This window comes from Aulonocara stuartgranti, assembly GCF_965226115.1.
Source record: "Aulonocara stuartgranti genome assembly, chromosome: 5".
Lineage (NCBI taxonomy): Eukaryota > Metazoa > Chordata > Actinopteri > Cichliformes > Cichlidae > Aulonocara > Aulonocara stuartgranti.
In genome coordinates, this window is record NC_138943.1 from 6,030,688 (window position 1) to 6,057,345 (window position 26,658).

The following is a 26,658-nucleotide window of genomic DNA, read 5'->3' on the forward strand; positions in this document are numbered from 1 at the left end:
CGGGTATATGCGTCCGTGTGTTTGTGTGTGTGTGATCATGCATATGCAGTAGAGGCAGGGGTGCTTCTTGTTTGAGTGACTCCAGGAGTGGTGCAAAATGGAATGGCTCTTTCCTGTTCAAGCCTGATTGGAATTAATTCCTGCTTCCTCAGCATGATCCAAAGCATGGGCATTTCTGCCTACATTGCTCTCTAAAACTGAATGGCGTGTGTATGCATGCGTGTGTGAGTCGGTGAGAGAAAGGAAAGTGAAAGTTAGCAAAAACAGGAGCATGATAAAGAGAAAAGGAATAAACACAATTTCAGAAAATGATGCAAAACCCTGGGGAGCACAGGGGAGCTGTCCTCAAGAAAGAGTGAGATGCAGCCTTAAAAGCCATGCTTGGTTAATAATAGTTTATGTAATCTTAATGATCATAACTCTTCTACCTCTGTCCCTTATTTGACCCTGCCACGTCTCACTTAGATTATATAAGAAATAAATAGACAGTTCATATTCTCATGGTGTGCGACCACTAATGACATAACATTCACCACTAAATCAGGCATTCTCATGGTTCATCCATGTGTCTTTTCTTTTGACCTGTTTGACTGGCACTCACCATTTCCCAGCTCATCACCTTTACTGACATTTCCATATTTTAACGACAGTAATGTCACTTAGTTTGGACGTATACTTTTATAAATGTAAAAGTATAACATTTGCTATATTGATATATCTTATAATAGTTTCAGTGCTTTTTATTTTGGATAATTCTGTAGAACCCTACTTTCCACTGGATCAACAAATTTACTAATCCGCATTTTAAAATAGTTCCTAACAACATCTTACACCGGTTTGAGTAGAATCTGGTAAAACCTACAGTGTCCAGCTGTTTTAGGAAAATGTTTCTTTATGACACAAACTGGTTTTGTGCTATTTTTATTGCTTTTTGTGGCCTGTTTTTGTTTTGGGAGCAAAAGACAGTGGGGCAGAGCAATATAGAAATTTGAGAAGGTACTAACATTGTGGGATGTACAAAATATTGACTTTTTAGCCTTTCCAGGAAAACAAAAACAAGACCTGTCTTATAAACGCTGAGTTTTTATTTTGTTTGTTAATGTGTCTCAAAATCATTCAGAATTTATAGGTATCCTCTTATTTTGTTGCTGCTCTGTTACTGTTGTTTAATGAATTCCCAGTGGAATTTTGTCGTCATGCCCTATGAGCATGTTCAACATGTGCTGACATCTACTGTAAATTTGATTTATCTTTTTCTTTGTGGAAAAAAAAAAACATTGTACATGCACAAAACCTCAGTAGAATCATCACTTTCAAATAATTTGGACACAGCTCTTCTGATATGCTGTGATGGAAGCAGGTTGCAAGCATTAACCACACCAGTGATATGCTCACTGTGCTGTTTTATGCTCAGCCATATAGCCAAATTGCCTTGGAACACGTGAGGCCATAACAGTAAGAAAGTAATCAGGACTCAACTGCCAGAGGCATATTCATCTTTATCCCTGTCATGTCTCCCGGCACTCGTCTTTGTCATAGTCTTAAAGCCTCTCTATGCTCGCCTCGCCCCTTTTGTTAGGGCATCCTATTTGGTTGCCTATCTGTCTATCCTTAGTATACTTAGTATGCTCAGCATTTTCTTTCTTAAAAATAACCCTTTTTCACCCACTGAGCAGTATTTGTTAAGGAGAACTGCAATAATTAGAAGTACTGAAGCTGATGATGAAGCATGAAGGTCTGAGCTCTACGTTGCCCTGTGGAAAATGTGTGTCTAATGAAATTGCTGTCTTAAATCAGATTTGTTGCGTACGAACGATTGAATGTTGTTCATAGAATCATGCATACGTTTATGATGGAACAGAAAAGGGAGCATGGAAACCTACAGGTGTGCTCCAATTCATGATGATAAACTGTGAAAGATCAATTTGAATCAGCACAACCAGTAAAAGTACTTGAGCTAACTATGCTTCTTGGTTCGTAATTATATTAACTGCCATAATATCGATGCATTTTCTATTTACATGTTTACTGATTCCATTATTTTTGCCACAATAATGGAACAGTACCACACAGCAAGAAGACCCTGGCTGCAACTACAAATCTAGTCTCCGTGTTCGAGTAGTTACATGTTCGAGTAGTTGCTTGTTCGACTAGTCGCATCCCACCTGTCTTGTTTTTTCATGCTGCATGCATTACTAGCAAGTTGAGGACAGTCAAACTTCCATCTGTCTTTTTGTTTTTTGTTTTCTACCTTACAAATGCACAACAATGAGTCGCGTTAAATAATATTAAAATTCTGCATTTCTCAAATCATTTAGCAGTGATTGTTCACCACCATTAACTCTGTCTAACCGCAGAATATGTGGCAGAGTTGGTTTGGGGCTGCATTCATCTGAGCTCAGTTTTGTAGAAAATTTGCGTACTGTCACACCTACAGTAATCCAGATCTGTAATATTCACAGTGTACATAAAAATAACTTTTTTATTTTTTCTAAGTTCTTTAAGTCCAAAGCAGATAAAGAACTTATTGTATTTTGAAATTAAAACTAAACATTATAGGTCAGTTTGATTAATGGCTTCTCACTTACAAACTTACAGGTCATCATTCTCTTTATAGCTCACCCTCCACTGTATTTTCTGAATCAAAGTGGAGCTATAATAAATGTAAATCAACTGCAATGTTAAAAGCTAATGTTGCCTCACGTCCATTTGCAAGGTAATATTGGAGGTACGGGTCTGTCCATTTTAAGTACCTATCCTTCCATTATAAAATTATATGCATTATATCTTTGGCAAAAAGCCCTGCGCCTTCCTAAAAGTACCAGCAACTTTTAGTGAGTGTACTTAAAATAAAATAGTAGGTTAAGATACTAATCAAGAGGTAAATATAACCGTAAATCATTTTGTATTATGATTTGTTGTTTTCTAAAGAATATCATAAAGGTTGAAGAAAAATGTTACAAATATTACAAAAATACCAAAATACATGACACTGATCCTGCTCAAGACTTAAGATGTGAAATCTTGTTGTCTTACTAAAAATGTGAGATTTGAGTTGATTCTTTTTCACAAAACTCTTTGTTGATTCCATTTGACTTGGTTTTTTGAGGACTCTTAGAACATGTTATGGCATAACTATTACATGCTGTAACAATAACATCAATTAAAGTCTTAGATGAGAAAGACGTCCATAATTTTACTGAGTGGTTCCTCAGGGCTAGTTCCAGACACTGGCAGCTCCCTTTTTGATTCTGGAGGAGGCAACCAATGCACTGACTTCAGTAGCCTTGGCTCTTGATACAAAGGATGCTAAGTGACTCTTCATACACTTTGGGAGGCAGAGATGGAGACAGACATCTTGGAAACAGGAATGTGGAGAACATGGAAACAGGGCCCAATAAACACCAGCTGTCTGGTGATGTCACCTTTGATTGGAGGTGAGTACTGTCCATCTAGTTTACAAGTGCTCTTGCCCTTAGCCACCAAAGTGCAGACCTGCATTAAACAAACAACTGTTGAAGAGCAGAAAAGAAACTGTCTGTAACTTTCTGCTGAGGCCCCATTCTCATGCCCTGTTGGTTAGGACTTGGTTTTGCAAAAGAAGTTGGTTGGACCTATAGCTGTAGCATCTGGCTAGAAAGACAATCTAGCATGGCTTTAAGGAAAGATCAGAGTTAAACTAGAGCTATTTGTCAAGTTCCTCAGCCTAGCATAATCACGGGAATTGGTTAGAACTAGCTAGCCTGACTGCGTGCAATAATAATAATAATCCACACGCAAATGGCGTTTTTTTGTGAGATTTTGTGAAAACTCCGTTTTTGCGTTTACGTGTGGACGAGGAATACTGAGTTCGTCACGAAACGTCAAGGGTATGTACCTCTTTTCACGTGACGCTGTTGGCCACGTTATTGTTTACATGAGATGAATTTCTACAATGGCGGATATAGACAAAATACTGCTAATCTTACTATCTGCAGGTTTTACACACTTACATATACACACGCAGTCGCACTGTCCCTCCATTTAGAAAGGCAAAAGCATCACGGTGTAATTATTTTACGTGTTATTGTATTTTTCCTGAGTAATAATATTCAACACTGCTATCAATACATTTTTCAAATAGTGTCTCTCTGTACAAAATGGGTTCAGAAACATAAACAACTGTGGGATACTGTTTGTCCGTGATTTGGACAGCCCAACGCATGCTCCCAATGCAGGGGAAACTAATTCTGTCGCAGAGTCCTACCTTGTCACTTGTGCAGGTGAAGCCAAAGGCAAGATATGCTTCATTATATTTTCTAGTATCTGGCTTGGAATGAAGTTGGTTTGGAAACATATTTGGTGATGCTTCATCTTCTGCTTTGCGTTTGTGTGGGAGCCCCGTCAAAAACCTGTCCATTATGCTAGCAGTGTCCAAGCGCTCTTTATTTTTTCTTTTTTTTTATTCATACCGTGCCACCCCCCCACCCCCCTGTAATGGCTCTGCGCCCCCCACTTTGGGGAACTCTGGCCTAAAGAATATATAGCATTGTAATGTTTGTAATGTTGTTGTCATAGCAATAGTCTTTTGAAAATAATTACCTACTTTTGTAATGATAATATTTTTTTCCATTTTTCATTTATTTTATTTTATTTTATTCTTTATTTGGTGCCAGTTAAATCTATATTGTTTTTTTGTTGTTGTTCTTTTTTTCTTTTCTTTTGTTTTTTAAATTCTGCATTTTAATTTCAATCCTAGCTAGCGAGACAAAAACATAAGAACTTATTGAGACAGGTGAGAACTACCTCGGAAATGGTGTTATTAATATTGCAAAACCCACATAGTGAGGTTCAGTGTCAGTCTGGAAAGTTAGAAGTGGGAAAATACTTGTGTTGCTTTAGGCATTGTTTGTCTTCTGGTAATCGATGTTATAATAGGATTTTGGACTGGGAATTTACCTTTATACATCAAGTTTAATATGATGCTTATGAAGGTGGTTTACATATGATGGTGTGATCGGCTAATGTTTGTGTTTTGTGAAGCCTCACCATCTCTTTTTTCTTTGCATTCCCCAGCCATTGAGAGTGTTTAAATATTTATGTACATAGCTTTGAGCTAAGACTGAAAAGTTTTACAGACATGGAGGCTTAAGTAGTGTTAAACTAATATGGTGCAACTCTTTGACAATACTACATAGCTGTATAGTTTTGTATCTTCTACACTTATGCAGTTGATAGATTGAGCTTTTAGATCTAGTACATATACTGTGGAGACATTATTAGCTGTGGCACCCCAAGCTAATACTTATGCTTCACACACCCAGCTAATATTGAAGTAATAAAGACAGGCCTTTTCCAATTTGAAATCAGTATTACATCGTGTTACAACATGCATACTAAGACATCCTTTTCTTTCTGTCTTTATGTGAACTGACTAACAAAGAAGCACCGTTTGTATGGGGCGAAACCATTTACTCACTGAGATAGTCATCTTTCCCTTCCACACAAAGGTCAGTTGGAAACGTGGCGAGGAGGGTCAGATCTTAGTAGTGAAATCACTACAGGGTGAAAAGTTACCACAGAGCTAATCCTGTGATTGATGTGGTTCCATTAGAGAGGAACTCAGTATCTCTGAGTAGCATAGATGTGGCACAACATGACATCATCGTTGTAGCTTCTAACCTTCTAGCCCTGACTGACATGTTGCAGTGTCAAAAGAGCAACATGCAGGCAAATAACAGTCTAATAGCAGAGATAGTGACCACTGCCCTCATCTTTTCCTCTAATTACCCAAACTGATGCAGTGCCAAATACAAACAACCGTAGCCTCAGTTTAAATTAGCATATCAATTGGTTAACCCCCAAGTGATCGTATCTTTTAAAGATAAAATATAAAGGAAGGGCCTTTATATGGACAAATGGACAAACTACAAACTCCATTAGCCAACATAGATTTTCTTTAAGACACTGCTATGCAGTTTAAACTGACATCATCTGAGGCTTTGGTAAATATTTCGACACTTCACAGTATGTTGTCTGTGTAATTATTAAAGGCCTTTGCATTTTATGTTTATATCTTTTTGATATAACAGTTGCTGTTGTTGGAATATTTTATTCTTGTGACTTGTTTTTACTTTAAAAGAAGCTGTTTTGATTTCAAGTATGAAAACATGCAAAGGTAGAGGATATTATCACTGTTACATGGTAAAGAATATGCTGTGATATATCTCTGTGTGTGACACTGTGTGTTTAATAGATGCCTGAATTTAGATATAGAAACTGACACTGATTTAAAGTCAGAAGTAGAGAAAGAAGAAAAAGCATTTTGAGATGTACTTTTTGGGCCCTTTCTTGAAGCTGTCTACCTCAACTTCAAAAAATAGATCACTTATTCTAGACTGTAGCCTACACAATGAACAGAGCGACTGACATTTAAAGAGTATTTGTAGTGGATAAAGGAAAGAATAGCACTGGAGATAATAAAACAGTAAAACTGAAAAAACTTGTTAATAAAGTTCTATATTTCGGTTGACATACATTTTTAAACTCTTCTGTGACACTGAGTGTTGTTTTAGTAAAATGATTTATAAAGACTATGGTATAATATAAAAAAGTGATGAAGCAACAAAATGACGCAACAAAATAAAGCAAGTAGGAGTATCTCTGTGAGGAAGACAACAGCTTCTGCCTCTCGTCTTTCTTTCTTTTTCTTTCTCTTCTTCATCTTTTGACCTTAGTCTCTCTGTTTCAATTTAATACCAGCAAAGTGGGTGTTAGAGATACATTTCCCCATCCTTTTGCTCCCTTTGTATGTAATGTAAGTACACAAGAGGATTAGAGTAATAATCACCCTAGTGGCTGTGCAGAAGGCTGCAAATTACTGCAGTTACCATTAGGGACTCCCGAGCCTGTCATGCTAACAGTAGATGAGACATTTAGAGCACCAGTTTCACAAGAGCAATGAGATAAGGCAGGAGCAACTTACAATCAATATGGTCTGTCAGCCACCTTTATGTATATGACTCGTAACATCCAACATTATGCGCTTAACCACAGTGTTTGAAACAATTGATTTTGGCTGATCTAATTGTGTGTGTGTGTGTGTGTGTGTGTGTGTGTGTGTGTGTGGTTGTGTGTGTGTGTGTGGTTGTGGTTGTGTGTGTGAGTGATTATTTGTATAAAGCAATGCGTAAAGCCAGGAGTGGGGGAGTGGGGGGAGGAGGGCAACAGTGTGTGTTTCAGTATGTTATGAGCAGTGTTGGGTAAGTTACTTTAAATTAGTAACTTAGTTACATTACTAGTTACTTCTATCAAAAGTAACTCCGTTACTTCAAGTTACTCGTTACTTTCAGAGTAACTAGTTACTAGGGAAAGTAACTTTGGTTTTACTCAGAATTCTCTTGTTAATGTGTTGCTTCCGTAACTGGATACCCAGCCAGAGTGCCAGTCTTCTAGCTTGCTTACTTGCCACAAGTGCACTGTGCCACCTACCAATAGAAAGGAAAAAATAATGTGCACATTTCCACGAGAGAAAAAATCGTCCCGGGCATTTTGACTAGAGACCGGCCCACCATTATAGGAAAAATCATAAAGCCTTTGAATGAAAACAAACGCTGTTGTGACAGTGATGTACACTGTTCTGATGGTATATATGTATCAATCTATCAATCGTTTGTTGTAAGACTCAGATAATTATTTTTTTAAAAGTGAGACATTTTAAATGAGAATAAGAAAGTTCAGTTCACCTGACACTCTCGGACCAGCGGCTGCTTCGGGTCTCTCCTCTTGCCTCCCTTTTCCTTCATCCACCTGCTGGCCTCCACCACTTGCTAATGTTATTGAATCTGTGAAAGCTCTGCGATAGCCACCACACGAAGTAACGAATAACGAGCCTATCTAAATCCCAGTAACGAGTAACGCGTTCCCGGTTTTGGCATAATAACTAGTTACCGTGCTCGTTACCACAATAATAACGTAGTTACTGTAACGCGTTACTTAATAACGCGTTAGTCCCAACACAGGTTATGAGGCATCATAGTGTGAAATTGACTAGCGTGTTACTTTTTCATTAGAAATAAAATCAAGCAAAGTTACTTGAAAACTGTCTTTAGTTTCCCTAAATGAACTGACTTTGTGCAAGCAAAGTGTTAATGCCGATACACCTGTCCATCCATTTGCTTAACTAGGATGTACCCCACCACTCAGTTTGGATACAGGAAGTATCCGAATTATCCGTAACTTCAGTTTGATACCTTTGAAGGATTTTTTTTTCTTTTTCCACTTTTAAAGGGAAGGATAGTCAGCACTGTATTTTTGTATTTTTTTAATGTAAGATCCAAAGTTGCCATTTTGTGTTTGATTGTTTATTTTGTTTTTTTTAAATATTTATTTATTTATTTGTTTAAAATTCAGTACAAAAGCTGGAAACTATTGAGAGGTTAAGATCAAAATGGCTTACAGTTTTGTCCAGGAAACAAATAATTATATGATCCCGTAAAATATGAAAGACAAGTTCAAGGGCTAACAAAGACTAGATTTACAATCTCTGTCATAAGAGATGAAAAATATCCCTAAATCCTTGTTGAGATCTTGAAAAGGATCAATGTAAGCAGGTCATTGGTTTTTATGACATGGCAGATTTTTCTTCCCCTTATACTTCATTCTCTGCCTCACTCTCTCCCCACCTCTCTCCTAGGGCATTTATGTGGATGAGAGAGGAATGAATCACAGTAGAAGTAGTGAAGAAATAACTTTTCATGTGAAAACACCTCAGCTTTTATGGCTTTACTAAATGATCCATAATGCGGGCAGGGAGCACTCAGTCCTGCAGATTAAGGTGGGTAGGAGTGGAAAAGAGGCTCAGTGCTGCAGCCGTTAGACCACTCCGCCGAAGCTCGCACCAGTACAGCACCAGCTGAGATAGGCACAAATCTCTTTTATGAGGCCCCTTCTTAAATAGCTGTCAGTCTGGTGTCTCACACGTGGCTCACTTCGCCAACTTCCCTCACAGTAATTGAACCATCTCTCCCAGAGTGCTGAAATGGTGTGGGAAGCAATTCCGACAGGCTGTGTTGATACCATTAAACCAAACTAATGCATAAATCTAACAATATAGCTATCGTCACCCACCCTCCACTGTATTCTCTGTGCCACAATCCTCCTCGATACTAACACACGGTCGGGGGTTAGTTTTCCTCTGAATATTATTTACATTATATATGATGAATAATTTTCACCGCTAAAGTAATATTTGCAATACAGATTGAATTGAATCTTTTTTTTTTCATCAGAAGTCTTTCAAGGCCTTTTAAATAGAGAGGATGCATTCCTAAAATACTAGTTACAGTAAATATTGTAACAGTTAACTTAATAGACTTAGCTATTAATCCCTCCTACCCTGTAGGGCATTAAGTACTTTAAAAAAGACAACAATAGAATTAGAGATTTATTAACTTTTGAATAAAGATGGGAAATAATGTGTAATAAATGGCTGCCATCCAACTCTAATTGCTTACCCATTCTGCTAGAGGCTTAAATGAATAACAAAGCTATATCCTCATTAGCTGCTCAGCAGTGAAATGTTGTAGCCCTGTCTAATTCTCCATGGTCAGGCAAGTCACAGTGCAAATCATAGTTAAACATTGTTGAATGTGGACATTATTAAAACAGCAACTTTACAATTTGCTAAGCCATAACCAAATTAGTCCTTACAGTTCAGTTCAGCTGAATCAAATTCAGGTTACTTCAGTTATTTTAGCTTATTTTTTAGTTGAATTCTGGTTTATTTATATAGCAGCAAATCACAAAAATAGTGATCTCATCTACAGTACTCAGGAGAAAACCCCAACAATCAAGAGACTCCCTGCGAGGAATAATTTTTCAATGGTCAGAATTTTTCCATAGGAAGAAACCTACTGGGGTTGAGGGAAAAGAGACAAGAAATGAAAAGGACAGAACCCTCGAGACAACACAAAATACAGACTGGGGGAAAGAGAAAGTGAGGGTGTCTCTCTCCCGAATCCAGACTGGGACCTAGTTCCACAGAAGAGAGGCCTGATAGCTGAAGCCTCTGGCTCCAATTCTACTTTTAGAACCTCTAGGAACCACAAGTACACCAATCAGACAGAACGTTATGACCACTGGCAGGAGAAGTGAACAAGACTAATTATCTCTTCATTATGGTACTGTTAGTGGGTGGGATATATTAGGGAGCAAGTGGACATTTTGTCCTCAAAGTTGATGTGGTACAAGCAGGAAAAATAGGCAAGCAATGTGATGGATAGACGACTGGGCCAGAGAATCTTCAAAAATGCAGGTCTTGTGGGGGGACTGCAGGGTCAGTATGTATCAAAAAGTAGTTCAGTGGATGGGCTGCATGTCCGCAGACCAGTTAGGGTGGACATCATGATCCCTGTCTGCTGCTGAAAACACCAACAATGGTCACGTGAGCATCAGAACTGGACCATAAGATGGTAAATGGACAGGTTGTTATATATCATTTTTCTACTCTATCTGAGCACTCAAAGTGCTTTACACAACTTCCCTCATTCACCCATTCACACCAGCAGTTTCTTCTATGGTGGAAGAAGGTAGCCTAGTCTAATGAATATTTTTTGTTTATTGACATTACATGCATATCTGGGTCTGTCTGTGTAGCTTATCTGTACAACACCTGGCATCAACATACATTATTGGAAGAAGGCAGGCCCTCAGCAGAGGCACTGTGATACTTTGGGCAATGTTCTGCTAGGAAGCCTGGAGTCCTGCCATCCATGTGGATTTTACTTCGATATGTACTATCTACCTAAGCTTTACAGAACATGTAAACCTTCTCATGGAAACAGTATTCCTTGATGGCTGTGGTCTCTTTCAGCACAATAATGCACTTTGCCACAAAGGAAAAGTGGTTCAGGTTGAGGATTGGTTTGAGGATAACAACAATGAGTTTGAGGTGTTGCCAGTGAAGCTTCACCTGGCAACCTATAGGATTAAAGGATCTGTTGCTAATAGGGCTGCCACGATTAGTCGACTAGTCACGATTATGTCGACTATTAAAATCGTCGACGACTAATTTAATAGTCGACGCATCGTTTGAAGCTTTGTAAGATCACAAAGGACGCAGGAATGAGTAGTAGGATTTAAGAGTGTAATAACGGACTGAAACAGAAGATGGCAGCACTGCATGTACAAGGATGCCAGCTGCCATTAAACCCCGAAGAAGAAGAAGCTGTGTCCCAGAATTCATAGCGCAGCTGTCAACAATGGCGGCAGCTAGTTAGTTTTAACTTTACTCTTGTTATTCTTTCTGGGTCACAAAATAAACCTTTAACATATTTTCAGGCGAGAATGTAGCTGTGTAAACCTCAAATATCTGCTCAGTTTATCAAGACACCACGTATTTTCAAAAGCGCTCCGACGTTTTCGGAGACGTCTGTTACCCACTAGCTCGTTAGCTAGGCGGGGGCAAGGCTAACTAGAGCCGTGAGAACACCGGACTCCCGGCAAATCGTTTTCAAACCCACCGCCGTCTTTCGCTAGTCAGGTTAAACATATATATAAGTCACTTAGATAACTTAAAAATGTTATTGTTTGGCTTTCTTTAGTATTTTATTTGTTCCTGAGTAAATCGGTTTGGCTGAGATTAAAGTTATAGTTTTTGCACAGCTAAAACTGTCAAGCAGACAGCTGATTATCAGAAGCTGGAGAATATACTCCGGTGTCCTGTTATATTTTAGAAAGCAAGGAGTTTATTAAACTTCACCGAAACAATCTGCAAATTTCATTAAAAATTAATAAACTACCATCTTGTCTTTATTTTTAGTTAGCACAAACACTTCAAGCTGTAAGCTAATGATAGTTATATAAGACCAGATGCTGCTGGTGCAATAAGCTGTACGCTGTACCTCCAATGGATGATGATCTGATTAGTCGACTAATCGCAAAAATAATCGGTGACTAGTCGACTATCAAAATAATCGTTTGTGGCAGCCCTAGTTGCTAACATCTTGGTACATACCACATACCACAGCATGGGTCAGGGGTCTAGTAGAGTCCATGTCTTGATGGGTCAGGTCTGTTTTGAAAGCAAAAGGGGAACCAATACAATATTAGGCTGCTGGTCATAATTTTATTGCTGACTGGTGTAATCCTGCAGCCTGAGAGAGAAGTGCTCTATTAGCTTAATATGGTACTATGATGTCTTTAAGACATGATGTGGCCTGATTTTTAAGATGGATTTCAAAACATATGATCTCTCTTTCTTGTCCCCGTTAGTAGCCTCATTGCAGCCTTTTAGATTGAATGGTGGTCTTTTCAGGAACTTTTAGAACAAGTAAAGTAAGTAAGTAAGTAAACTTTATTTATTAAGCGCTTTTCGCAGACAGGCAATCACAAAGCGCTGTACACAAATATTAAAATAAACAATAAAATCAATAGACATTATATACAATGTAAAAGATCAAATGTAAATAATGTAAAAAAAAAATAAAATAAAATATATTTTTCCCAGTTTAAATAACAACCTGACAATAATGAATTTCAATCATCCAGGTGAGAAGTAATGAATGTGTGAAGTGGTTTTTCAGCATCACTTGGAGGCAGGGGAGGAAAAAAAGTAGCCCTACATATTTATTTAGTGTAGGCACTGAAATCTTGATCAACTCTGTTAGTGCTGTTTTATTTATAATAACACCAGACAGTGATGAGGGTGAAATGGGTAAAAGCCAAATTTTCTATACCATGGTATAAGAATATAGCATAATTTAACAGTGCTAGTTAAATGTTTTGTATTTAAATGCTAAGATGCTATTTAAACTGGGAAAAATACTTCATTTCATTCAACCAGTTGGAATCACCATTAGTAACATTGTATAGAGAGATTAAAAATTTGAGGTAGATTTTTTTGAACACAGCAAAAACAAAAACAATTTTTTGCAAAAAATATATGGACCTGTATATTTTGGCAGTTTATTTAATAATGTCTTTATTGGCAGAAGAAGGCGTTAGACATTGAATATTGTGACCTTTCTCCATTAGACATACTATACTTCTCCCGTTACTGTTATGTGCATTACATTTCATTATTTTTATTGACTCCATACAAGTATATCAACATTCAGATCTGCTTAAGTGTCACCAATGACGACAACATACTGTAGGTAATGACATCCCGCTGAAAACACTGAAGCAAGTCAGAACTTTAACAAGAACTCAAGTGCCAAACTTGCTGCTTCACTTCTCTTTTTAATATAAACACAGTAAAGAAGCATTTGCATTTATATAGTTCTTCCAAACCATCTGATGTTGCTGCCAGGCAGTATCCAGAAACAGCTGAGCATCAAACTGATTGTTACCTGGGGAATATTAAGATAAGAGAGTAATCCTATGGACAAAACATGGTTTTGTTGGAGTTTCAGCAGTGGAGCCAACCAGGTAGGAAAAATTAACAAACCCCTGCCTGTTGCCAGTAATGAAAATGCCTAGCCTCTGTGAAGTCTTATGTTTTAATGTGATAAGAATGGTATCTCACTCATCCCCCAACTGGAACAGAGCATATCTTGATCTTTTGAGACTGGTGCTTATTTTGCATATATGGGACAGGTAATAACTGGATGATACAACTCAGAATACGAATTTAAAAATTCATTCAAACCTAGTTGATATGCAGTACACTGAATTCACTGGAAGCTGCAGGATTTCACTAATATCCTCACAAGGATGTTGACAGTACCAGAATTCATGATTCTGTGGCATTGCACATATTTGAATGTCCTTGTTCATTCCCATCTTACACCAGTTGTTTCCTAAAATATTTCATAGTGGCTATGCAATAGCTTTGTTTCACTACATTTGCAGAGGAGAGGGTGATGCCTCATATGATAGGTGTAGTTTTGCATGCAAGCTGGCAGGAGTACCATAGGTGACAGTGATAGAATAGTGATCCGAGCCATCTGATTTAATGGCTGGGTGGCTTTAATGGTAATCTGGCCTCTCCCTCCTGCTTCTCCCCTTAGGAGTTCTATTGGATGACAGGAAACAAACAGTGCTCTGACACTTCCCGCTCATTAGCATCATTAGCATACGGTCATTATGTAGCTGGACAGTAGCATGACAGGGCTCTCAGAAAGGCTACAGTGGTGACCTTTAGTGGACAACACCAGCTGTCAGTAATTACCTAAAGCATTCTCCAGAGGGATGGAGACAAAGACTGACTCCTTGTTCATGAGGACCTGTGGTGCCTAGGAATCTCTTTTTATCTTCCATTTGCCTGGAAGTGAATATATTTTTAGACAGAGAAAAAAATGTACTCACATCCTAGAGACAAGTATGCAGCTGTTTCCTAACCTAAAAATTAGGAAGCCTAAAGTTGTGTAGGCTTTAGGTGGAGTTTTAACTAAAATGTGTTACTAAATGTAGAGCTACGTCTGCGTTTGTGCTGCCAGAGGCTTGTTTGTGCACACTGTTGACAAGTATACTACACCCAGTGGAAAATAATGACTTAAACACCATTGCTCCACAAATTCCAAATTTAACATTTCATGTGGAAATGACTTTATTCTTTGTATTCTCTGTCTAAGTGCCTCATAATCATATGTAATTGTTTGTTGTAGATTACTTTAGCTTCTAACAGGCTTTGATGATACAATGTTGATTCTACAGCTTCATGTTCCCTTTCATCTGTGTGTGCAACCTCTGTATGAATAACAACTTTGAGCCTTGGTGTTGTGAAAAGATAATTTGAAACATCAAAAAATTTGTTTGGAAAATTATGGGCATGGAGGTGAAACAGCTAGTGGGTGCTGTAATATCTGAATGCATTAACTCAACTCTTCCAAAAATAATCGCAGACAAGTATGCATGAACACAGACACAGGTGTTTGCAGGTACTCACACACACATGCTTTTAAGTCTCCCACACTGATGAATTGCTGTGCTCACAACCTTAACTACATTAACGGCGGTGCAGTCTGGTGCACTGTCAAATCACAGCAAGAAAGTTCTGGGCTCAAATCCAGCTGGGGCCTTTCGTTGTGGAATTTGCATGTTCCCCCTGTGCCTCCGTGGGCTTCCCTCCACATTCCCTGGCTTCTCAGCACAATCCAATGACGTACACGCTCTAAACTGGCTATAGGTATGAATGTTTAGTTTTTTTGTCTGAGTTAGCCCTTCAAACACTCTATGGCACCTGGCACCCCCAGCACCCTGTTACACCAAATTGGATAGAAGCTCAGGCATTAACAGTTGGGAACACAGTTAAGGTTTCCCATCCATTTTCTTAACTGCTTCAGCATCAGCCACACAGACTGGTTGATAACATCTGGTTGCTAGAGAAAAGTGTGTATTCCCCATCTGGTTGGTGAGTGGTTGCTGGCAGTCACAAAAAGGCTACTTCATTAAAAGCCTGCTTGTGATTTCTTTGATTGCTAGCAAATTCAAATGGTTTCCCATAGTTTGGCATGTCTACAAACACTCACTACCCACTTACTAAGTGGTACTCAAACTTGAAAAAGTGCAATGTAAACCAGCCTCAGATGTCTATAGGCTTTTGTGACTAGGACCCAAGTGGTTAAGAAAATGGTAGGATAACCTTAAATATGTTCCTAACTTTTTCATAACAAGGTCCTTAAAAAATCAAACAAGCTACTATACCCCCAGTGTTACTGGAATTAGAAATAACTCCAGTGTAGAGGTAGTAATTCAGTAGTTAGTTCTAAAAATGTAACAAAACATGGAGCGCAACTTAGGCTTTATTACATCCACGAAATAGTGGCAATAAAATACAATGTTGACTCATCAAAGTGGAATTTTCTTCACATTTCCTCTCAACGTATTACCCTAGGCATCAACATAGAAAAAAAGTCATATTGTGAGAAATGAAGAAGCTGAAACAAGATTGCAAGACTGCAAAAACCAGATACTATGTGTGTGAAGAGCTACAATGAAATTGCTCCCCTGCTCTTTCTGTGCGACACATCGTATAATATCATTAAAGTGCAATTTAGACATTAAATTGCAGTTGCCTTCTCCCACTTTTAGAGCCCCCAGTATTATTTCAATCAATCAATCAATTAATCAATCAATCAATCAATCAATCAATCAATCAATCAATCAAGGCTGTATTCGCCACGTGCAGGTTGCCCTGCAGTGAAATGGGACCCCCCCCCCCCCCCCGACCTTACACACACAACACAGACATCACATGGGGATACAGGTCGGAGATCAGTAGCGTTACAGAAAAAACACTGAAATATACACTACAATGGGAAAGTACAAGAGGAAAAAAAAGAGACCTCTACTCATGCTGGGCTCCTGGAAAAAAAAATCATTAAACCCCCAGATTAAAACCAAACAAACAGCTCTGATTACAATATCATCAATATTGTTGTGGTGGTTGCAGTTGTGTGTCCTAAGCTCCACATGACTATTTCATCAATTAGCATGTATATTGGTAGCTCAAATGCAAATAGAAAAAAGCCCTTGAAGGTGTGTAGTTTTCAGAAGAGTTTGCCAGCAGGCACACTCAGGGTATACATTAATCAAAAGACACCCAAACACACATAAACTAAGCCTACTTACATTGTTATTTTTAATTTTAGAAAATATTTATGTGTTACATTTTGTGGTACTGTTGGCATATTTGAGACCTGAAGACAAAGACGATTATAAGAATACTGACATACCTCTGAATGTATATTCCTAATGATAAATAAAAAATATATTTATTATTCCTCATTCCTTAATGAATGTTTGGTGTTGTCTTTTGAGAGCATAGATTGCTGTCAGATTGCTTTGTCTGTCAGTTCTAAATTTTGTATTTTTTACTGTGGTTCTACAACATACTGGCCAAAATAATAACAAACCCCTTACATTAATTATCATTTCAGTCTGTTAATTTTGTCCTCACAAAGACAGAACAGGCAGCAGTTTCATAAAAAAAACACTGACATCCTTGAGTCAGGCTCAAATTTGCATTTTAGGATTGTAGTATAACCTTAAAAGTTTGATTTCTTTCCTTTAACTGCTTTTTCTTTTCAAAAGGAACGTCTGTCATGAAGGTTACTGCATCTGATGCTGATGACCCAACATATGGCAGCAGTGCCAGAGTGGTGTACAGTGTACTGGATGGAGAAAAGTTTTTCACTGTTGATAAAAACAAAGGTAAGAGGACACATACAACACTCAATTAACCTTAATTTTTCCCTTTCTTTCTATTTTTTCTTTCTCCATTTTCTTTCATCAATATTTTAGGAAATCTGAAGAGACCATAATGGCCAAATCAATTAAAATATGTCAAAACACACACTTGTATGTGTATGTATGTATGTATATATATATATATATATACAAGTGTGTGTGTATAGGATATAGATTTAAGTAAGGAGGATCTTACTGGTGTAGAGCCTATAGAAACAGTATGGCCTACCCCACAATCTTTCAGGACTGCAGGAAAAAGCCTGTTGGGAGGGATTTCCTCTCCAGGGAAAAGCACTAAGGTTTTAATGATTCCTTTTTGGTCTCCACCAATTTGATTCGGTCAGCCCAGGCACCTGGATGATAAATGGCTCTGCCTTGGTGGGACTAGTCAGGAGACTAGGTGGTTCATTCCAGCTTCTGCCTCATGACCTCTATTCCACCTACCTCTCTCCCTATCTTGTAGACAAACAGGCTAACCTAATAGGTGTGAGTCAAGAAGGTCAAAATAAAGAGGAGACAAAACAGCTGTGAAATCTACCTCATTAATATCACTCTCACTCACCTTGACAACAAACTCAATAACAAGTCACTGTTTTTTTTCTGTTGCTTTGGCAAAGCTGAAATTGCCTGAAGATGTTTTTTGATTATCCAAGTACTGTCCTTTTAGCTGTTTTAAAATGTTTAAACCATACTATTTAATCTCCCCTTTACAAGCACAGTGGATCATTATATTATAAAAAATAAATATCTAGATTTTCTCACCCATTAAGAATTCTATATCTTTATATGCTATTAAATTTTACCAAGAAGCATCAATAACAACAGTAAACTTGCGATGGTATACATCAGCCAAAACTGCAATATAAATCCCAATAAGTTATGAAAATGATGAAATAAGATTTTCTGCTAACTAAATTGTAACAATACTGAAAAAAACTGTTTTTACTTAATTATGCATATGGTTCATAACTATCAATTAAGCACAACATGAAGTGAAGTGTAGAGTGCCATTGGGCACTGAGTATGCCTTTGTGCTTCTAGATGTCATTCAAGCTTATATCTGTACTCTCTCAAACGGGGCTTCTTTATTTTCAAGGCTCAAAATAAAAAGGAAATAAAAGCAACACAGGTGCTGTCTATGAATGCAACTGCCAAAAGTGAATAAGTAGAGTGCAATGGCACCTGTGGTAAAAATGTGAAAACAGCACTATGTGTGCATCACCAGTTTTTAAAGCCACAAAGTAGCAGAAGGAATGAAGAGATGACAGGTATAAGTCATCTTTTTTTAGAATCCATGAAGTGGGGAGACTTGATTATATTATTTATTTATTTATTTATTATGTTAATGCAATGAATCACTGAAGCTCCATTTCACAGTTGGTGTACACATTCCGGTCATCCAGTTACAGTGTTTAATCTTAAGGGGGGGTGATACGCTCTGGAGTATGAAGTGCATAGAGTTTTTTTTTTTTACTTCTTTGATAAATAAAGACCATGTAGATTCATCTGCATATATAGTTTCTATACCATGAAGTTGGAGCACCACTGCTGTATACTTGTTAGAGATTGTGGCTTTACTTTCGACAGCCCTAATTTAGATGCATCCCCTCTGGCTTTGTTGGATAAAAGAGGAGCATGTCATCTGTCTCCAGCCCTAACTCTATTGCTGCATGTACTGTATTTTGGTTACTCATAGAACAGGTCCCAAGGCTAAATGTGACTGGAATCTGTGAGTTGTATACCCAACACAATGCAACCCTTTGGGAGTGAGACAGCACACCAAGACCGAGAAATATATCTATAGATTCTGATGCGAAAAATCCCAAGGGGTAACGTGGAATTATACTACTGCTGCAGAGTAAAGCAGAGAGCTACTGATATGGCTAATGCTGGGCCAATAAGGAGAGTGTCTCTTTTTAAACAGACCATGTGTTTGTTACATATATATATATATATATATATATATATATATTAGGGGTGCAACGATATTCGTATCGATATTGAACCGTTCGATACAGTGCTTTCGGTTCGGTACGCATATGTATCGAACAATACAACATTTGTAATTTATTTTATCAATTTTCCTTCTGACGATGCTGTCTGTGTTGAGCGCTCAGTGAATCTGTGTTCGACTACTCCGCCTAGGCTGCACTGTCAAGCGCAGATCCACTGAGCGCTCCACACAGACAGCATAGTCAGGAGGAAGAGCACAGGGCAAGCTAGCGAGACAGAAGTTAAGCTCTCAGCAACATGGACCTCCCCCACTCTCATTCAGATCTGGCGTTTGGAATTATTTTGGTTTTCATGTGACGTATGACCCTGAAGGTAAGCGAGTCATGGACTAAAGTAAAACAGTATGTTGGATGTGCCATGCAATGCTCAATTACATTGGTGTGAACTAGTGTGTTAGCGCAGTTAGCTCGTTAACGTGTTGGCCGTCTAGCCCCATGCACAGAGCGATCGGCGGTAGCTCGTTAACGGAGATTTGCCGTGTTGTGGCGTTAAGGTCATTTCAACGAGATTAACCTGAAAGCACTAGTGGGAACACAACGAATATGACTGCACATTTACGCCGACATCATCCTAGTGCAAAGACAAAAACAACAAGCATGCTACTAACTTTAGCCGAGTCATTTAGACAGCTGTTAGCACATGATTCTCCTTATGCTGCTGAGAATATAGCCCAGAAGAAGCGGATAGTAAAATCTATCTCTTCCCTGCCCGTCGGGCTATTGTAGGAAAAATATATGTCAATGCTTTTGCATTCTTTCAGAAATGTAGCTGGGTAATTATGTCATTGGCATCGGTGAGCCACTGTCAATATGTGACATATTGAAGTCGCGTTTGAATTTGCGCTTGTTTTTTTGCTTTCACTTTGCAATTGTGCGAACTGTGTATAGAGAGCGACAGTACTGATTGGTGAGTGATGATAATTTGTGCACCAATTCCTCTGACATCGTCTTATTAATCGTTAGCTTACTATGCAAACATGACAAGTGAAATCTCCCGCAGCTTAAACATGTGAGAGGTTGATCGCGCAGAGAATCGCTGAGCTTATGTGAGTGCGTGTGTAAAAGCAGCAGGAGAAGTTATGACAAATCAGACTATAAGGCAAAAAGAAAGTGCAGCTTTATGGTTTCATGGACAAAAGAATTTCTGTGGCTGCAATATGACGAGCTAAATAACCAGGGCTGCACATAAGTGGTCCGCAGGTGCGCATTCGCTGTCAAAATAAAAAACACGCACAAGGGTTAGGGTTAAATTTAAAAACTGTACTTTTGAGTTAAAATATATATTTATAATTTTAATAAATGACAAATTAAAAAGGCATGAACATTTTTTTTGTATCGAAAAAATATCGAACCGTGACACCAAAGTATCGACCCGAACCGAACCGTGAATTTTGTGTATCGTTGCACCCCTAATATATATATATATATATATATATATATATATTCAACAGAGTCTTTCACACCGTGCTATTAAATTCACACAGTCACTATTAACTGTTGTCTAAAATAGCCATTTAATGAACACTGGTTAGGATTTTTTTGTTATGAATTATAAACAAATATTTGTCACTTCTTTGTCGTTTTTCTTCTGGTGTAAGCCAGAATTTGCGATTTTAACTTATGTAATACTTCTGCTGTTACTGCTACAAAACATGGTTTCCCAAGCACTGGAAACTGTGCAGTTCAGGAAAGCTGTGTCATGCCTTCATTGTCCCTCCATATATTATTCATCTTAATACAGCTAAGCCATAAAATGGTGTATGTGAAGAGTCACCAGTACAACATGGTCTCTCCCATCCATTCTGTTGGTAGAAGAGAAATGGAACGCATTGTACTTTTGCCTCCATAATGCAGTACTTATCACAAGTTGATTCTCAGACTGAGAGGAAATATAATTGGTTTAATGCACAAGAGCTAACCACTAATGCAACGCTTTCAGTGGTGTCACTTGCTAACTACTCTTCCTCTTTCTGCCATTCTCCCTTAAACTCACTTCTATCTCTCAATCATTAGGAATCATCATGACAGCAGTGGCAGATTTGGATCGTGAGACACAGGATCGTTACGAGTTGGTCGTCAAGGCAACAGACATGGCAGGACAAATGGGTGGTCTCTCTGGCTCCACCACAGTGACCATAGTGATCACGGACGTTAATGACAACCCACCACGCTTTCCACAGAGTGAGTGTATCCTGTGCATTCTCCCACTTTAGAAAAAAAAGATAATGAGACAGAGATAGAGAGAAGCTAATGACTGGCAATGTGGGTGAAGAAAATGAAAGCCAAGGCACAAATTACAACAACATACAAGAAAATTGTATACAACCTAAAAGCCACTAAAAATATGCAGTAGAATAGACGGCCTGCATCCTCCCATACATTAAAAATAGCTCTATATATTGATAGACTGTACATTGTAATGTTATGGACGGGTTCTTTTTCAGCTGAATGTCTTTGATGCTCAATTTACTCAACAAAATATATTTAAAAAGTAAAGTTTAATGTGGCTAAAAATATTTTCTCTCTCTTAAACACAAAAACACACTTAATTCAGTTGAGTAATAGTCTTCTTTAGAGCAAACCAAAATGTCCATACAGCATACATTGGTCTTTAAAATAAATGTACCAATGTGCAAATAATTGGTATATTGTAACAGTCCTAACTGACGTATGATTGCATGTCTGAGTAAAGTAGTGCATTCCCTTCTTGTCTTTTTTTTTTTTAGCTCTTTCTTCATTCTGCTTCTTTGGATTTAAACTAATGCTGTAACCCACAACAGTATTACTTTTGTAAAAGCTACAGATGCAGCATCTGACAGTCTGTTTGATTGTATTTGATATGTCTCCACACACCTTTTTCTTATTCCTGTATAAATCTTTTTTTTCATCTCAGTAAATCATATTTACCCAGTCAGAGGGATAAACCCTGTAGGATTAAAGTTCCTCGACTCTACAATATAGTGAAGAAATAGAATCTGAATGCAGCTTCATAAATAAGGAGGATGAGATATGATGTGTATATGAGATATATGACACATATATTTTGGCGAATAACTTTTTCGTTTATTTTTTGTTTATTTTATTCTTGCAGTATTTTACAATAATCTGTGATAGATCTCATTCATTTTGGTCTAGTCTTTAGAGTCACAGCTGACAATGTGAGTATGGCGACAAGTTTTTATTCTTAGTTAAAGATGGTTTAAATTGCAGATTATATGATATTGGTCAAATGATATGATGTAACACTAGGGTTAATTCTAATAGGTAGAGGGCTAGGGCTAGTGGAACTGTTAATATAGCGCTATGCTTTCATAGCAAATGTGAGAATAATAATGTTAATGTATGTGAATGCTCACTAATAACTGCATGAAGTCTACCTTTTTCAGTCCTTTCCTTTATAACTTTTCATTGGCACTCTAACCCCTGTTTGCCATTTCTTCCCTTCTTTAACAGTGCTTTACTTTATCTTTAATGATATCTCATCTACTTCCTCTTCCCACTTTTCTCTGTCTATTTCCTATCCATCTCTTCAGCGATTTTCTTCCCTCAGCCCTTTTCTACCTATGGCTATCCATCTATCTTTCCCTATCTTTCCTCCACTAGTGTTTTTCTCATTTCTGTGTTACTTTTGGATCTCATCTTTCTTTTGTGTTGTTTTGTACACCAAAAATCTGGATCTTGGTTTAACTGCCTCTATATTTTCTACCCTTGGGCCACATACTTTATTTACCAGAAATGTACCAGTTTTCCGTGTCAGAGGGGGCTGCTGTCGGGACACCAGTTGGACGCGTCATTGCCACAGATGCAGACATGGGAGAGAACACAGACATGAGCTATCTGATCACAGATGGAGGGGAGCTCTTCAAAGTCACTACAGATATGGAGACACAGGAAGCTGTTGTCTCCATCAAGAAGGTAGATTTAAATGCTAAGAATACATTTTTTGTGATACAATTGTTCATACAAACAGACTTTTAAATACAGTCCTATTAAAAAATTAAAGAAAATGCTTTTATGTCAAGGAAAAAGTGAGTATATTTCCCACATTTGCTACATTTATTTTTTCCTTTGAAATAAATAATAAAAGTGTTTCTCATAAATGAAAGAATCCTTTTGTAACGTGTGCATAATGGTAAACTCAACAAGAAGACATCCAGCTAGCAACAATGCTTTGGCTTCGCTGGAATCTCAATAACATGATAATGTAATATGTTAATATGAAGTGACAATATAACTTAACAGTTAGCCTGTGCTATGGCTATATTACTGCTCTGGAATTCACTAAGCCTTTTCAAATATATATTCTCAAACAGCACTGGATCTGTGCACATCAACAGTCTGTACAAACCTGTACTTTTGTAATCTTTCTTTGTATTTCTCCTTTTTATGCTAGCCGCTGGACTTTGAGAACAAACGGACACACAATGTTGTTGTGGAGGCGGTTAATAAGCATGTGGACCCTCGTTTTGTGGACCTGGGCTCTTTCCGTGACCAGACCATTGTCCTGGTGAGCGTGTCGGACACAGATGAGCCACCCATCTTTTACCCAGCCGATGGCACTATCATGGAAGTCCAGGAGGACGCCAAAGTAGGAGCCCTAGTTGGAATTGTTACTGCAAGGGATCCAGATGTGAAGAATAAACCTGTCAGGTATGGCAAGATCAATAAAGGTAGTGCTATATTATTGTAGACCTAAAACACACTTAATCACAGCATTCTGCATCAACCGTTTTTAACACTGAAGATACTTTTGAAGTTGAAAAATTTCTTCAAAGAAAAAATGACTTTTAAAGAACTGTAGTTCACTAGGTGATACACATGTAGCTGGTGGGCTTAAAGACAATTTCCTTAATAATTTCTCTTGAAGATGAAAATCCAAACAGCATTGTTACGTTAACAATTGATGACAGTGTACAGAACATTTTTCTCTCAGATCAACATGTGTGATAAAACAATATAATCTAGTAATCTTGTGTTTGAAGGTCTTTGGTTTATATATCCTCGGAGGAGCAATTGCAATGTGAGAAGGGAATGTAGATAAGGTCTAAGATAGTCTCACTGGCAGAGTATACGGCGACACACACAGGGCCTGTGCAAATTACCTTGTGAAAGACTTAAAAATGCATGAGGCTCAGAGTTCTAGGTGTAATAAAGTAAAACACAATGGCAGCGCTGTCATTCACCAATGTCTTGGCAGCCGGCAGTCAGAATTATATGTGTGTCTATGAACATAAAAGTAGGCTTTGTGTTTATGCATGTGTAACCCAACTTGTGAATTATTATTAAGAATGACCGAACTCCCACTAGCCAGTATCAGAAGATCTAGGATCGGCAGGAGCCCAAGGTATAAACACCAATAAGAAGAGACCACACCACAATATACTGTTCACAAATTTGTTATATTTGACACACAGCAGCTGCAACAATGTAATGAAAAAACAATAAAATAAAATACAAAATATTTCCCCCAAAATAACAAACTAAATAAAAGTGCGCGCATACAGCTTTCTCTGAGTCAATTATATGAGTGGATAATGTCTGATAACTGATGGATCGTTGGGGCCCGTTCAGTTTGTTTAATGTTTGTCCTACCACACTCCGATGAAGGAAGAAAGTTCGTAGTCCTGCAGGTATCTGAAGCTTCAATGGGAACGAAACTTTGGCTTCAATAAAACCTTGGCAAATCCTTTTCAATTTCGCCATCCAGTTAACTGGAACTGTGGAATCACTGCTCCTCGATGGGGCTTGCTTCAGACTGGGTCCGTCTGTCGAGTCATCCTTTTACCAGATAACAAAAAAACCTGACCTATAAACAGGTCACAGGTCCATATAGTCACATTCACCGTTGTGAAACAGCCACACTTACTTAAAACATTCAAAAATGAACAATAAGTATTAGTGTAACTCTATATCTTAATTCAGCTAGCTCTGTTGTACAACAAAATTATATCACTGCAGCATCATATCCTCTTAGATGAGCTATAATTTTATCAACCTGACAATGTTCTCAAAAAAAACACAGCTTCTATAGTTAACACTGTAGCTGCAGTCAGCAACTCACAGTAGCTCACCAGACTTGTGCATTATAACCAACTCAAAGAACACAACTGAAAATCTGAGAATCGGCGTACAATTGGATTAACTTGTTAAACATAAAACTGATTAGCACCATTTCTTTTGTTTTTTTTCTTAAACGTAATATGATTGCAGTCACTAGCCATTTCACACACAGAACACAGTCAAATTCTGCTAGCGTGAGCGCTAGCAGTTAGCTTAGCGGCTAGCGGACTCGCCGTCCCGTTAAGTCTGCCCTTTTTATCCTTAACAAATTAGGTTTTCCCCACTTTTCGTACTCACCGTTGACAGGGTGAAACTCTGAACAACCAAAAACAACTGCAGCAGACTTGCTTTTAACTCCTAGCGATTCGACTTCGGGAACATTAGTTTCTCTGGCACATGGCATTATATGAACAGGAACGAAATGGCAACACAGGATCAAGGTCAACAGCAAGGGTCACTGGGAGCTCATTGCTGATTGGCCAAGTTAAATGACAACAGATAATCTTATTGGTCCACATCTTCCTTTAAACATAAAAGAAAAAAGAAATGACTAAATTCTTTACATTATACATGAAAAAAAACTACTTTCCACTGCTCTTTTTTTCTAGCTGGGCTACACATGTGTCTTCACTAAGCGAGTAAGTTATTGAGACAAAGGGGGATGGGAGATGTTAGCGAGGAATTACCTACTGAATAGAGTTACCAAGCTCATGATCTCTGATAGCATATCCTCTATCAACTATATATTGATAGTTATCTATCAACTGTATAATTATACAGAGGAAATGATCAAATGCACGCTCTGTGGAACTGATTGGCAAGAAAGCTTTTGTAGAACAGACATTTATGTTGACTTGGTGAAAACAAGTGGCAGCTGGCAGTGGACAGCAGATATGTTCATGTGCTTATGTATAATTTAAAAGGAATTTATAGTACTTTATGCTTTCACTGCACTATATGCATGCATATATTCTACAACATATATCTGTATACAAACCATATCCATAAAATTCACACTGTAGTTTAGGGCTGTGCGATATGACCAAAATCTCATATCCCGATATAAGAATTCTATCCTCCCGATAACGATATAAATCACAAAAATGAGTCTAAGGTTTACTTTTTAGCACCTGGCGGCTCTTTTTTACTTCTCATCCGTAAATAATCTGCTCTTTCAGATGATTCATTTTATTTTGAAAAGTCTCAACAGGATCTTGAGCTTTATTGTGAAAGGTTTACGTGGAACATATACAAGTGGACACGCGATGGTGTTACCGTCGTTGTTGCTAACCACAACGCATAAAAACAGGTGCTTGTCCGTCCATAGTGTGGTTATATTAAATATAAGAGAAAGAGAGAACTTTAAGAAATTAATATAGCCACTACAGTGACCATCAAAACGATGAAAAAATAT

The 26,658-nt window shown here is 38.0% G+C and overlaps 2 protein-coding genes and 1 long non-coding RNA gene across 8 annotated transcripts in view; 2 read left to right on the forward strand and 1 right to left on the reverse strand.

The window, feature by feature from the left end:
- The window catches only part of LOC309706849 (uncharacterized protein), a 464,381-nt gene that overhangs the window by 184,574 nt on the left and 253,149 nt on the right, over window positions 1-26,658 (forward strand). The window lies entirely within an intron of this gene.
- cdh22 (cadherin 22) overlaps window positions 1-26,658 on the forward strand; it is a 193,406-nt gene that overhangs the window by 124,800 nt on the left and 41,948 nt on the right. For 5 of the 6 annotated variants that reach the window (XM_082533757.1, XM_082533756.1, XM_082533755.1 and 2 more), the window contains 4 exons: window positions 17,017-17,136; window positions 21,198-21,365; window positions 22,918-23,099; window positions 23,578-23,834. In XM_082533757.1, the coding sequence (XP_082389883.1) occupies window positions 17,017-17,136; window positions 21,198-21,365; window positions 22,918-23,099; window positions 23,578-23,834 (727 nt within the window). Of the gene's footprint in view, window positions 1-3,255; window positions 3,438-17,016; window positions 17,137-21,197; window positions 21,366-22,917; window positions 23,100-23,577; window positions 23,835-26,658 lie in introns of those variants that run through there. The other variant, XM_082533760.1, reaches the window with a different exon arrangement.
- LOC309706853 lies at window positions 24,565-25,880 on the reverse strand. Its single transcript, XR_014276815.1, has 2 exons — window positions 25,542-25,880; window positions 24,565-24,990 (listed from the first exon to the last, which is right to left on the reverse strand). It is a non-coding gene; the product is annotated as an uncharacterized lncRNA (long non-coding RNA).